Below are 13,677 nucleotides of genomic sequence, written 5' to 3'. Positions count from 1 at the left end.
GACAGTGTATGGGGCTGGAAAGACTGTGTATATAATGCAAACGTGGCCTGAGGTTGAAAATTAAATGATACTGGCCAACCACAATACAGAAATGTGGATTTTAAATGTTGATTTTCACTTGAGCTTCTCAGCTGGTACCTTCATTACTCTTCAGTTGTGCCTTCTGCCCTCAGGAATGGTCACAAATGCTTCCAAAAAATAGCATAAAAAGATAATTCTGGAGTTGATACAGAAGTCACTCATAGCTGCCTCCAGCAATGAAGTGGCTGAATGTTTCCACCCCTGTGTTCCCTCTGTTCATTGGAAATTGTTTTCAGATGGTCAAATCATTTCATGTTTTTCTCTCTTTGTTCACCACTGTGGCTGTTGTGATCCTTAAAAAAACACTGTTTGCTGAGGCTGGGGTCAGAAAATATCTGGAAGCCCTTAGTGGCAGTTCTCTGTGAAATGAGATTTAAATCTTTTCTGTTTGGTAGTAGTGCTGTCCACACTCATCTGCCCTGACTGTCAGCCTTAGGACAAAGGAACTTTCTCAAGCACAGTCAACCTAAGGCTAGTGCTTGAGAAAGTTCCTTTAAAAAGTTACTGAGTCTTTGCGGCAAAATGGTCATTTAAGGACATATTTTGTTGATGTTTTTGATGTTGAGAAAAGCGAAAAATAATGGAGTCATTACACTTGTTTATTATCTATAACATTTATCTGAATGTGTGGGAAAAAAAACTCCATACAGTATGAAAAACTACTTCATACTGGAATAGAGATTTCTTCATCATTTTTGGTCATTGTTTGTAAATTATGAAGGTCTAATGGCAATTTGTGTGTGACTGTGTGTAAATGTATGTGTGCTGTGTGTGTGGGCTTGTGATTGGCCTGATATAGTCACTGTTTTCACCTTGATATAGTCACGTGAAGTGGTTGTCATTCACTGATGTTTCTTTGTCATACTTTGTGGAAACTCCTGCAGATTTCTGCAGCACAGGAACACATGGTTGGCTGTGTGACTGTCACTGACTGTCTCTGGGGTGTTGGTGTGGCAGCAGGGATTTAGCCATTGGGATGTTGGCTGACTCAGCATGTCAAATCGGTGTTGACAGAAGAGAGGTCTTTGTGAATGACTGAGTGAAATACTGTAAGTGTGAAGATGGAATAACTGCTCACAGCAGGGATGTTATGAGGATAAATCTTTTTTGTATTAACTCAAACATTTGACACTAAATCAACCTTTTCCCTGATGCAACTAAACAACATGCAACACACAGCTGCTGCTGTCATAGCTGTTTGTGTGACTCAACCTTTTCTGCTCACGAAGACAGACGTTTCCTGCTGTCTGCTACCTGTTGAGAAGCTCAAGAGTAATCTCCATTCTGCTCTCTCTCTCTCTCACGCACACACTCTCTCTCTATTTCTGTGTTTCTTATAGAATTATTGATCAGCACACCGGTCTATAGTAGCTTTAGTTATTTTCATGCACTATCTCTTGTTCTTTTCTACTGTTGAATTTGTCAAATATGAACATGTTATACTATATAACAGCTGGATTATGTACGTTTAACCATCTGCAGTGTAATGTACCTGTCTGAATGTGGCTCTATTTTCCCTTGGTTGATCAGTTTTAGTTTTGCTTTTTGGTGCTTTGGAAAAATTATATTTTCTTCGGCCACCAACAGTTTGGCAGCAAAGGTAGTCATCCGTGCCTACTGTGTGTAAAACAGTAAAGGTCCATCGTATTGTTAAGCACTGAGTGAGGAACTGTAACCAGCCAGTGGGTCAGTGGCTACATCTAGTGGCAGAAAGGCAAACTTGCACCCAGTTGAAAAAAGTTAATCATCTTCATATAGCCACATCTACATTTATTTTCTTACATTTGAACTAAAACTAAAAAAATTGAAAGCTTTGAATTAAGAATAATGACACATTTTAAAACTTGTATATTTGTTGTTATATTGTATACCGTCTATAACATCATTTTGTTTGGATATTAGCGTAGAAGAATGTCTCCTCGGGGTTCAGTCATGGATGATTGTACCATTTCATTATTTCCTATTTGTCAGCTGCAGTTCCCTGATGCTAAAGTCCTTTCCCACCACATCCCTAAATAATCCATCTATTGACTGGAGATGTGGTGACAATGGAGACAACTGAAATAAACTTATGTTCAAAGAAAACGAATTAAAATAATTTGAGGTTTTGACATGTCAGGTTGACTTGCTAAAGGAATCTTTCCATATTTATATTGTGGCTGTTAAAGCGTGAACCTGGTTGGAAACGGTTGTCATGGAGACTAGTGGATCAGATTGTGCCAATAAAATATCCTTTGAGTCCTTACACTCTCAACACCAGCTTGAATTGTTAATGTATAAAGAAAATTTAAAACCTCACACAAAAAACTGTTGTAGAAATGGAGTCCTCAATATTTTACGTTTACGTGGGAGTGCATTGGTAAATAACTTTATTGCAAAAATACAGGTTCCCTCTTTCCCCGAGCAACAACAGCCCAGAACTGACACACATAGTCTACACTCACCCACAAACAGTAAACCATCTTCAGTAAAAACCTCCACCCCTCTCTGACCGTCACGTCACCCCAGAAAACACACACTCTCATCCCTGTTTTTTTTTTTTTTAGTTTACATTCATTCACGCTCTTTCTCCATCCTGCTCTCTCCTGTTGCTCTCTCTTTGCATTCCATTGGATGAGACTTAGTAGTAGATGCAGAACAACAAAGTTCACCAGCAGCATTAATACATGAGATTCTCCTCCTCGGTCTCCGTGTCTCCGTGTCTCCGTGTCTCGGTCAGAGTCTGTGAGAGCGTCCGTGGGTCGGTGTGTCTGCCTGCTGACTGTCTCTTGATACAGGATTGTGAGGGAAGGTTGATTTGCATAGCGGACTCATGCGCTACAATTGGCTACATTCTCCCACCTCCAGAACCCCAACAAAAAAACAAACGTCAACATCAACAGAGGTGAACCTAAATGAAAAACAAAAGAAGTCAAGTTAAGTAAGCTCTCTGAGTTAAGTGCCAACCTTTGGTTTAGTCACAATGATCAATCAACATGAGTAAAGTCTCGTCCAACTTCACATTGGCCTTTTCCTTTTTTAGATAAGGACTTTTTGATATTTTACATATTATTTCAATAAAGCATATAATAAATGTACTCTACACATGTCAGGATGCTACTCTGTAAAGGGGAAGTGATTTCATCTGTTCATTTTAAAGACTGTTCATACAACTGAAGAATGGTTGACATCTCTATAGAAGATAGTTCACTGGCTGAAAATATACCTCTAATACATATATATCATATAAAGTATATTCATATTAGACACGTGACTGTCTCAGGCTGAGGATGAGTCTTTAACCTTTTCTTTATTCACAACTGAGTTTGCAAAACCAGTTTCAGTGGGGGGAGAGAGAGGAATATTAAAGTGTGAATTTCTAAGTGCCACTGAAGTTCACCTGAGGCCTTAAAGTTAAACAAACACCCCCTCGGCCCACGTCTTTGTTAAACAGCCTTCAAAAAAAGTGCACTTTTGCAAGAATCATCATGCAAAGTGCACTTGAGTCAACTCTCTCCCTCTCTTTATTTTCCAGATAAAACCTAGGAGAAGGCTTTCCTAACCTACATTCTCTCATTCCCTCTCCACTTTCCTTCCCCGCTGGCCTATTTCTGGTGCTACTGATTCCTGTTAGGAAGGACGAAAGCAAGCGAGAATAACAGAGCTAGAAAGGAAAGAAGGAGAGAGGAAAGAATCCTAGAAACAAAGGAAGCGCTTTTCTTGTTTAATCTCCCGGTAGAAACGGGAGAGCCGTCATTAGGTCAGCGAGCGTTTTTTTAAGGGGCAGAAACTCCAGCTAGACACTTGTGAAGTGCACTCCACTCGTATTTGAAATGCAGACATGAGGAAGTACCACTTTAAGTTTATCAATATTTGTTAATTATCATTATCAACATTCCATAAGGTCTTATTAATTAACATACAGGTTTCATACATGAGTTTTTCTGTACATGAATTCAAAGTTGTTAGAGAGTTCAATCTCGGACAGGTTTACCGTGTGTGCGCACACAGAGAGGAAATAAAACAACCCTTAAAACAAAGGGAGAAAAAAACTATGGCTGTCCATCTGACAACAGATGGCCGACAGTTCGGCTACGTGTGCGTCCAACAGGAAATGCCCATGAAGAAAGAGGAAGAGGCGTGGCTACTTGGTAAGAACCTCCCCCTGAGCTGAGGGTCCTGCTGAGAGCTCAGGTCCCAGGTCGACCGGGGGCTGCTGCGACATCAACACCAAACTGACCATGCCACCGACTGTGGCATGCTGGGAGAACCCCCCAAGGGGAGACAAGAAACAACAGTCCCAAGAAGAAGAGGGGAAGCTTGAGGTTGTCATCGGGGGTCAGAGTGACTGCATAGACAGAATAGTAGGATAAAGGAGGCGGGGGGAGAGGCAAGGAGGGGCTAAGCAGGTTGCTGCAGGCGCTGAGGGAGGCTCTATGTCAGTGCAGATGTGCATGTGTGCGTGCATGTGTTTGCGTGTGCATGTCATTTAAGGGAAAAGGAGAAAAAAGGGGGGATCGTAGCTTTGATCCTCCTGAGCCAGGTCTGTGGAGACCCCGCTGCATCACCGCTGCACCATGTAGAAGAGAGCACGGTGAGACGTTAGTGGAACAGAGCAGGACTCTGGTCAGAGGACAGCTTGACCCCAGTCAGACACAGCCAGAAGCTCCCTGCACTGCCTGACAGCTCCTGCACCAGAGAGAGGAGAACATGACGAGGAGGTCAGAATCATGAAGGCGCACAGAGAAATACTAATTAGAAAATGTAGTGCCTCTGCACTGGGAACAAACTGCATTTTATTTACCTTGAGGCTTCGTAAGACGGTTAATTAAATATGCAAAGATACAGACAGCCAGATGGCTGTTCTCTACAAAACATTCTGTATATCCAAAAGGAACACTCTTTTTGGTACAGCCACACATTTAAGCCTAATTGTCCAGTAAACAATTAGCTAAACTGTATTTTAATTATTAGTCAGAATTACCCAACTCTTTCAACTAAGTTTTTAATTTGAGAACAGTTTTGACGCAGACGAAATGCATCCATAAATAGCGCATGTTAAAAAAATATCTTTCGAAGCTTCGTAACATTTGGGTCATAACACACTGAGCATGCTGTGCGTCATTTGTGTCATGTGGATTAACTGAAATCCAAGTCACAGATGATCTGACAGGAAACTTTTCTACAGAAATAATTGCTCTCACCTTGTTTTTAGAGCTCAGTTTAATGAAATAACCTTGTTTTTAGAGCTCAGTTTAATGAAGGCAAATATGTCCGGTAGGTGAATTCGTAACAACAGTACAGCATAATTATTAGTTTGTCAGCTCGGTGCAGGTACTTCAGCACTTCATAGGAAAACAACTCATTAGAATCTGCTGTATACTGTGATTTATTTTAAGTTTATTTGGACAGAAATCTCATTAGTTTGAAAAAGCAACATCAAATCATCAAAGTCTTTTTTTTTTAGGACATACCTTTCCTTAAAACCTAGATGGTATTATACACATACATTCTGAAAGACTGCTTATAAATGCCTCATTAGCACCACCTGCAGTCCAGGGGACTGCAGCTACATGATAAAAAAGCAAACAATTACACGAAACAGCTTTAGGTCAAGTTTTCCACATTGATATCATTTCATTGACCTGCCTTTACTTTGGGCGTTAAAGCTGTGAATTCTTATCTAAATAATGAATCCTTTTAATGGCATGGCAAACGTATCATATCAGCTAAGGCTGACATTGTGTAGAATCATTAGTGATCTCTGAACCTGAGTTGAGGCATGTGATTGTCGTCCTCGGTACTTTTTAGACTAGTCACAGTAAATACAGTCATTCTGCTCCTACGGCACGTGTTCAAAGACGTCTTGAACCGATTCGTTTTCATTTTTTGTGGAATACATCTGTTCTAATTTGGGTCAACATGTCTGTGTTTTTATTCTCCACACTGTAACTTAATATCAAAATAGTTTTCTAAATCCAGTGTCTATCCCTTATCCAATACTGTGACCATGGGACCTGCCATGATTTCTGATGCCAATTTCAATCAGACCTGACATGTGGCATCTTTGCACCATGTGTAACCATGTGTGTATGGGCTTAGCCTACTTTTCTACTTAATAACTCTGCTTTGCCAAAAATTAAAATGCTCACCAACAACTACAGAAAATATCAGAGTCCTAAATAACCTTGGGCTTCTGACCTGATTTTAAAATGTCTAATTCAGGAACTGTCCACACTTTTGCAGGTTTTCCCCCATTATACAAGGTAAATGGTTAAGATCAGGTGAAGTCAGCACCTTTCTTTTTTTACCTGTGAAGCAGTGGAGGGAGGTGGTCATGAGAAGGTGTTGGTGATGAGGAGGATGGAAGAGAAGATGGTGGTGGAATAGCAACAGGGACTCAGAAGAGAGGAAGTAAACAAGGAGAGGCACTGACATCAGACTGCTTCACCTTAGAGAGAAAGAGAGAGAGAGGGGGAGGAGAGGCACATAGACGGAGGGGAGAGAGAGATAGAACGAAAAGCAGGACAAAGGGAAGAAACGGGACAAACAGCAGGGAAGAAGAGCACAGAGGAAAGCAATGTGTAACGTGAGATGTAGTTTCAGAGCACAGCCATAAGGAGGCAGCAGAGCTGGGAGAAAAGAAATTGCCACTCACAAGGCTGCGGGTTGCAGTCAAGCGACTGCGGCGCGAGGTCACTACTGTGCCACTCAGGCTGCGTCCAATTTGCCTCAGATTTTCACCATCATCAGGCTCCGCCCCGAAACGCAGATCCCGCAACATCATTGGCTGCTAAGGGACAAAATGTCTGTCAGTTGTCGGAAAATGAATCCCAGTGGTGACCTGAAGACACGTGGGAAGAGGGGAATGGGATTTAAAGATGCAAATGTCACCTTGTTGAGGTAGGTGGGGGTGCTGGTGCAGTCTGCCCCGTACACACTCCTCTCCATATCTGCATTGGGGGTCTTAGAGCGACCCTGGCCTCCCACTCTTGATATGAGCCTCTCTGATGGACTGCAGCCTACAGACAAACACAGGCACTGACAACATGAGCAACGCCTCCTCTGCAAAATGGAGTGTGTTCATTTTTTTTTGACAACGTAGACACTCAATTTAATGGTTTGAAGGATAAAACATCAGTGATTTAAGAGAACTTTGAATGTTGAATATTTTTCAGTGTAAAATTTACAGAAACTATGTTTTCCCCTATTAAGTAATAAAAGATCCAAATACAAGATATCACCTTTTCTAGGTTTATATTTGTAAATATTAGGCATCAATTTAGCGCTTTTTTGTAAATGGTAAAAGCCCAAGTCAGCTAATGTTTGCAGAGTTTGTTGATAAATGAGCTACATAATGAACTTGTTGAAAATCATCGGCATAATTAATTGAGTCTTCAGCTCTGTGCACATTCTTTAAAGATTTGTATCTAAATGATTCATGGAGTTTAGAATATATTTGCATACTGGTCCTCTGTGTTTGTGTGTGTGCACGTACGTGTGCACGTTGTCGTACCTGTCCTCCCCGCCTGTAGACTGGCTTGATAAAGGGAATCCAGCTCAGTCAACTCGGCCTCTTCACGCTCACATCGGTGGGCGTGCTGGGCGCCGCAGTGTCCCGGGGAGGACTGGCAACTGTAGCTGTAGTTCTGGCTGGTCACCTGCGGCCTGATGGGAACACAGCAGTCTGGGGGTGTGCTGTAGGGCGTCACCACGGCATCGGGGCGGTCCAAACTCCAGGAGGACCAATGACGTGTGCTGCTGTCACAGGCGGCTCCGTGTCTCAGCCAGTTCTGAGTGGCCACGGTGGGAGAATGGGGCGGCTGCCAAAGAGGTGCCGGAGGCTTTCTCTGCCCAGGGGCTTCCAGAGGGGAGCTCGGGGAAGGAGAGGATGGAGGAGGGGGAGGGCGTGCGCGTGGTGGTTCAAGGTGCGTGGAGTGTGGTGTGTGTGCGGTGTGTTGTGTATCCCAGAGACGCAAAGGAAGTGAGGGCAGAGAGATGGCCAGGTGCTTCCCCAGGGGCCTGACACTCACCCCCCCAGCCTGCAGCAGCTCACACAGCCTCACCCCCGTCCCTTCCCTCCCAACCTCCTCTTCTTCCCTTCTCCGTCCCACACACCCTCCACCCCCATCCTCCTCCCCTCGCTTGGATGGGGCACAAGGGTGAGTAATGCTAAGGGTGAGTGAGGGACGAGGGAGAGTGGACCGGTAGGGTGGAGGGGGCGGGTCCGGGCCCAGAGTAGCGTCCTGGTTGGGCACAGCCTGGTCCTCTTCCTCCTCCTGATTGGGCGTCAGCAGTACTTGGACCGGGCCAGGCTGTTCACTGGAGGACACAGGACAGGGAGGGCGTCAGTCAGCCAGCAGCACCAAAATATACAAGAAAGAAAAAACACAAGTGCTCTGACGTCAGTTGAGTTACTGCATAGAGGGAAGGTCACAACAGCATATCAGGATGAACACACACACACAGGCAGAACACACACGTATGTACATACACTCCAACCATAACCCAGCCTTGTGCATTTCACAGCCATGCTGCTTATAAATCAGCCACGAGCTTCACTCCCCGATCTGAACGTACAGCGTGAGGCGCAGACGACAAAATATTCCACTGTAATCTGATTTTCAAAACAACAATCTGCCCTCTGCTGCACCACCGCTCTGGTGCAGTATATCAATCCAGAAAATAAATGTTCTGCCTCCACGGAACGGAGCAGTTTGGACTGACTGGGACACTATATTACCTATTGATTTACATACATTGATATGTGGAGGCAGTGATGTATGCTGAACATTAATGAGTCCTCTCTGTGTGCAAGTGGAACATATTGTGCTCTCGTTCGGTTTGTGGTGAACTAATGTGTATGTGTGTGTGTGTGTGTGTGTGTGTGCGTACAGTACGGTGTGAACATCAAGTCTGCAGATTTGTGTGTCTACTTCGATCTAAGTGCGTGCAGCGCTATATGTGCGAATATGTGTCTAAGTGAGAGCCGGCCCCCATCCCCCACATTAACTCTCCCGTCTCTTTTCGGCTTCAGTAATTACCCAGCAGGCTTTGCAGCAGAGAGCCATAAATCAGAGGCTTGTGTTGATCAATAGAGGAGAGGAGGAAGGTAATAAAAGAGGCTGAGCTTCACCTCCTCCTCCGTTCCTTCTGTCCCGATGTTAACAGTTTGGATTTACACTTGAGAAGTCTGCTCTAAATGCTACCTTACAGTGGTGCAGCAGGAGTTAGGCATTCCTTTTCTAATCAACGTTGGTGGGTCACAATATTTATACGGTACGTGTGTTGATGACTGTTGTGGAAAAGAGAGAAAAAAAACCATTTTGCATGCATTGCGAAACGAGCACAGAATAAGACTTGTAAAAAATAATGTCACAACAATTTGTAAAACTAAACACTGAAAACATACCAAAAAATCAATAAATTCCTCGATTATTCTAGTATTTTTCTGTTTTGTTACATCTATATCTATTATTATTATATCTATCTAGATATTGCCAATATATTTAAATTGGAATCAACTTGAAGTCAATGGACTGTAGCAGATTTTAGGGGTGAAAAGATTAAATCAAATAAGATCTTTAGTGAAAGATTTCTTCTCATAGCAATATCTTTTGTTCTCCACCTAAAGTATTTGTAATTTCTTAAGTTCTTAAATGGCATATACTTGTATAAATTTGTTTATACAACAGTATTTTTATGTTAATTATTGATATTGTCAAAGTGTCTCAAAATAATTGAGATGAAATTGTTTTTTCAAAAAATGTCCACGAAAAAGGAGCCTTTCATAATAAGTATTTATATTGTAGTTTTACATTTTACATTCTCCCTGCTGCTTTAAAATTAATACAAGTTAGGGAAAGTTTTTAAACAAATTATATTTCCAACTTCAAGATGATATTTCTATCACAAAAAAAACTGCTGACATTTTCTTTTCCTGACAAGGACGTATACAAAGGAAAAGGCCTGACACATCAGGAGGAGAAACATACTGACAGACTGCAACAGACGAGCACAGAGGCAGCAAAAAGAAAAACACAAAGCACAGAGCATGATTCCCTGAGTGCAATCTCATGGAAGCGGACAAAGGTCAGAAACAAAGTGATGGGCCGCAGCTTCACGATGCACAGAAGGAAAGATCACCACACACACACACACACACACACACACAGAGTGAAGTGAAGCCTCAGCAGCACAGAGCTATAAAGAGCAGCACAATAACAGTAACAAAGGGAAGCAAAAGCAAAGAGCAACACAAACTTTTCACATTCTCAAAGGCAACAGAGTCCAGCAAAAGCCGCCTTTCATTGAACACAAACACAGAGGCAAAGATATTGGGCTGTATACGTGTGTGTGTGTGTGTGTGTGTGTGCTCAAAAACACATTTTCAGACAAACAGACACAAGCAAACAGCACGTAAAACTGCAACACTCGGGGTTTACGAAACCATGGGTTTCTGGGATTTGAACAGGCAACCAGAGTAGAGGACACACTCTTTTTTTGTCACCCAGAGAACACACACACACACACAAACGGTGGTCCTAAGGTGGGCTTAAGAACACACAAAAAGGCAGGGAGGGGAAGAAGTCAAACTGTCACAGGCACCGTTGTGGACAAATACAGACAGGGGACAGTGGTGGTACCTGTGAGGGCCCTGTGGACGGGCGCTTCCTGTCTCCCGTTCCATTTCCTGTTCCTGCCTGCGTTTGATTGGGCCGCCAGTGCTCCTCATGCACGCAGCTACAGCCAATCCGCTATGAACGTTAGCTTCATGCAGGGGTCTGAACACAGCTGAAGATATTAACAACAGAGCGGGAGAGAAAAAAAGGAGAAAAGACAGAGAGAAATTTTGACAGGATAACAGACAATTAGAGGAAATGTTTAAAAATTAAAACCAAGAGAATTAGAGGTTTGAGACAGAGGATGGAGGAAAGGGAAGCAGAGCAGAAGGAGTGGTTATGAGGAGGCTGGCATGCATAATGCCCTGCCGTAAGTTAATGTATCTGTTTTATAGCATTGCAAAGTGGGAGAATTTACGGTGAGCGCCCTCTTTTGTTGACTGCGACAATGTAACCTGATTACCAACACTTAACACCTTATTTGTGCTGATTCTATCTATTGAAATATACTGTATAAAATCCAATGTCTCTCAAGGAGATGCTAATGGTCGCTGCTAACACCGAGCTGCAGATATTCATTCAGTTCACGTTCAGATCCTGGTTCGGTCTCACACAGATTTATGGCTATTTATGAGTATTTTGTTCCCGATTAGAACCACAGAGCTCACATTCGCAGCAGCTGTGAGGGTCACGGGTGTCACAGTATTTTGGCCATCCATCATACTACACTCAGGGAGGAAAGAAGGAATTGTCTTTAAGAAAAGCTTTATGTCCCCAAATGTTTCAGCTTCAACCAGGGGTCAGTGATTTGTGAAGTCTTTGCCATTTTTTTCATCAAAGTCAAATGTTTACACATTCACAGGAGTTCACATTCACATTGAAGCACATGGAAAATGTTGATATAGAAGATATTTAAGTGAACCCTGATCTTAGACCTAACTCTTTACTTTGGCAGTCCTTGGGCTGAACATTGAAAAAAAAAAGGGGTAGGTTGTATCTAATTATGGGTCTAGTCCTGTCGCAAAATCAACTGCCATTTTGATGCCTTGAGATCTGGTAAATGTCGATGTCCTGTTTCTGTTAAGACCACCTAAAAACCAGCTAATAGGATGACATCCCCCTTGAGAAGATGTTTACTATGATAAACCAATACAAAAGTAGCTTCATTTGCCATCAGTGTTCAACACTTCCATTGTAGAGCTAGGCTTCAACTATAATGCAACGGTTTTACTTCTAATGTGTGCAAACGTTAAAAAACACAAAGAAGCCTTTCATAAGATGTTGCTATTTCAGTGTGTGAAGTCGGTTCAATCCGTGTTTCACTGTTTATAGTTAGCCAGTTACAACATACCACTCCAAACAGGTACTAGACATGTGGTCTGGTTCATTATGACTGAATGTGATCTGGACTGTATGTGGTACAGATACGAATGTGTGAGATGATGGCACATGGGTGTTTCACTCCACTTTGCCATATCTGGGCCACAGACTGGCCACAGCATCGTCAAGTCAGCTCAAAGTGGTCTAAGAACAGAACTGGTCCAAACATGGAGCATTTTAGGTTTGAATCTAGAATCTACTCATTTCCAAGAGAACAAAATATTAAACAGAAAACCCCATATTACTCCATATTTGGTAGGTTGTTTTTTTGAAAGCTAACATTGCATGGCAGTGATATTCACACTGTCATGTTCCTTATGATCTATTGATCTCCAGATGTGATTGTGTTCCACTGAAGCTGCTGTAAAACCAGTGAATTAGACCGTTCTTCATTCATGCACCGCTGACAACAGAGGTGACTGTACGTCTTTTATACAGTCGCTGAATACAACCTGCTTTTATTGTGCCATTACTACGCATTGTCCACAATCATTATTCCAACTCTCACCACTTCCCAGCTCTGCTGTTAATGCATTGATTTGTAAATCTATTTTGCAGTGAGTGAGTCAAAATTATACATTAGATTAAATGAAGAGCAAAGAAGAAGCAGCGTTCATCGAGCTACAGAAACCAGAGCTTAGAAAAGACCAATCCACAGATTTTTTTTGAAGGAAGCATCTGTGGGTCGTAGCCCAGTGAAATCACCTTGCGTGGTGTTAGTTTGTTATACAGAGATGCAGTAGAGCAGTGGTCCCCAACACCCATAATATAATCATATGCAGTGAACGGCTCTCTAACGAGGCGATGAAGCCTTCAAAACTGCTTCTCCACTTGGAGACCAAGTGTTCTGCATTAAAAAACAAGCGCAATGTTACGAAGACGCTGCTAATAAAGTTGCATACACAGTGGCTTAACGTTCATTATTATATTTAGTAAATAACAGTTTTTATGCTAGTCGTCATATTTTATTTGGTTGTATTTATCCGTCACACCTTTAAGGCCGGTCTGTGAAAAAATGTTCAGACAGTTAAAAGGTCTGTGGCGCAAAGAAACTTGGGGACCTCTGCAGTAGAGGACAACAATGAGGTGACTTTTTTCAGCTTCACTTTGCAAACATTTGGCTGCAGAAATAAAGAACGGCTGATGGTGATGGCTCAGTGGTTGTGTTGTTGTTGTTGGCTATAACCACCGCTAACACACTGCAGCACTTTGTCTCCACTTTGAAACCATTGATACGGATGTGGAAACCCAAGTTCTGTTGTGTAATCGTGCTGATTATGATGCCATCTGTGCCTTCTGAAAGGCGTTCTTTTAGTTCACCAAGGTTGAAAGTACTCACAGAGAGTGTGTGTGTGTGTGTGTCCATGTGTGTATCAGGTACATGGGGCTAAAAAACTGAAGCACACGCAGTAGGACAGACAGGACACAGTAGAATAATTCCACATATAGATTTAGTTTGTGCTGAGCTGGAGGGGAAAACCTGCACACCTGCAATTCAATGCTTTCTCTCTCTCACACACACACACACACACACACACACACACTGCCTCACACACACACAATGTAAAGACACAAACACTGTCTTTCAACCACAGTGTCAAGCCCATCAGGGCCG

The 13,677-nt window shown here is 42.6% G+C and overlaps 1 protein-coding gene across 7 annotated transcripts in view; it reads right to left on the bottom strand.

Annotated features, from left to right (window-relative positions):
- Nucleotides 1-2,412: 2,412 nt before the first annotated feature.
- Nucleotides 2,413-13,677, bottom strand: part of usp54b (ubiquitin specific peptidase 54b) — a 52,250-nt gene continuing 40,985 nt past the window's right edge. For 4 of the 7 annotated variants that reach the window (XM_008313923.3, XM_017034443.2, XM_017034444.2 and 1 more), the window contains 5 exons: nucleotides 10,707-10,854; nucleotides 7,559-8,382; nucleotides 6,955-7,082; nucleotides 6,719-6,853; nucleotides 2,413-4,749 (listed from right to left, as the gene is read on the bottom strand). In XM_008313923.3, the coding sequence (XP_008312145.1) occupies nucleotides 4,663-4,749; nucleotides 6,719-6,853; nucleotides 6,955-7,082; nucleotides 7,559-8,382; nucleotides 10,707-10,854 (1,322 nt within the window). In that variant the 3' untranslated portion in view covers nucleotides 2,413-4,662. Of the gene's footprint in view, nucleotides 4,750-6,371; nucleotides 6,512-6,718; nucleotides 6,854-6,954; nucleotides 7,083-7,558; nucleotides 8,383-10,706; nucleotides 10,855-13,677 lie in introns of all 7 variants that reach the window. The other 3 variants (XR_521808.3, XM_017034445.2, XM_008313924.3) reach the window with 3 other exon arrangements.

This window comes from Cynoglossus semilaevis, chromosome 8 (assembly GCF_000523025.1).
Source record: "Cynoglossus semilaevis isolate Cse_v1.0 chromosome 8, Cse_v1.0, whole genome shotgun sequence".
Lineage (NCBI taxonomy): Eukaryota > Metazoa > Chordata > Actinopteri > Pleuronectiformes > Cynoglossidae > Cynoglossus > Cynoglossus semilaevis.
This window is presented reverse-complemented; position numbering and strand designations above follow the sequence as displayed.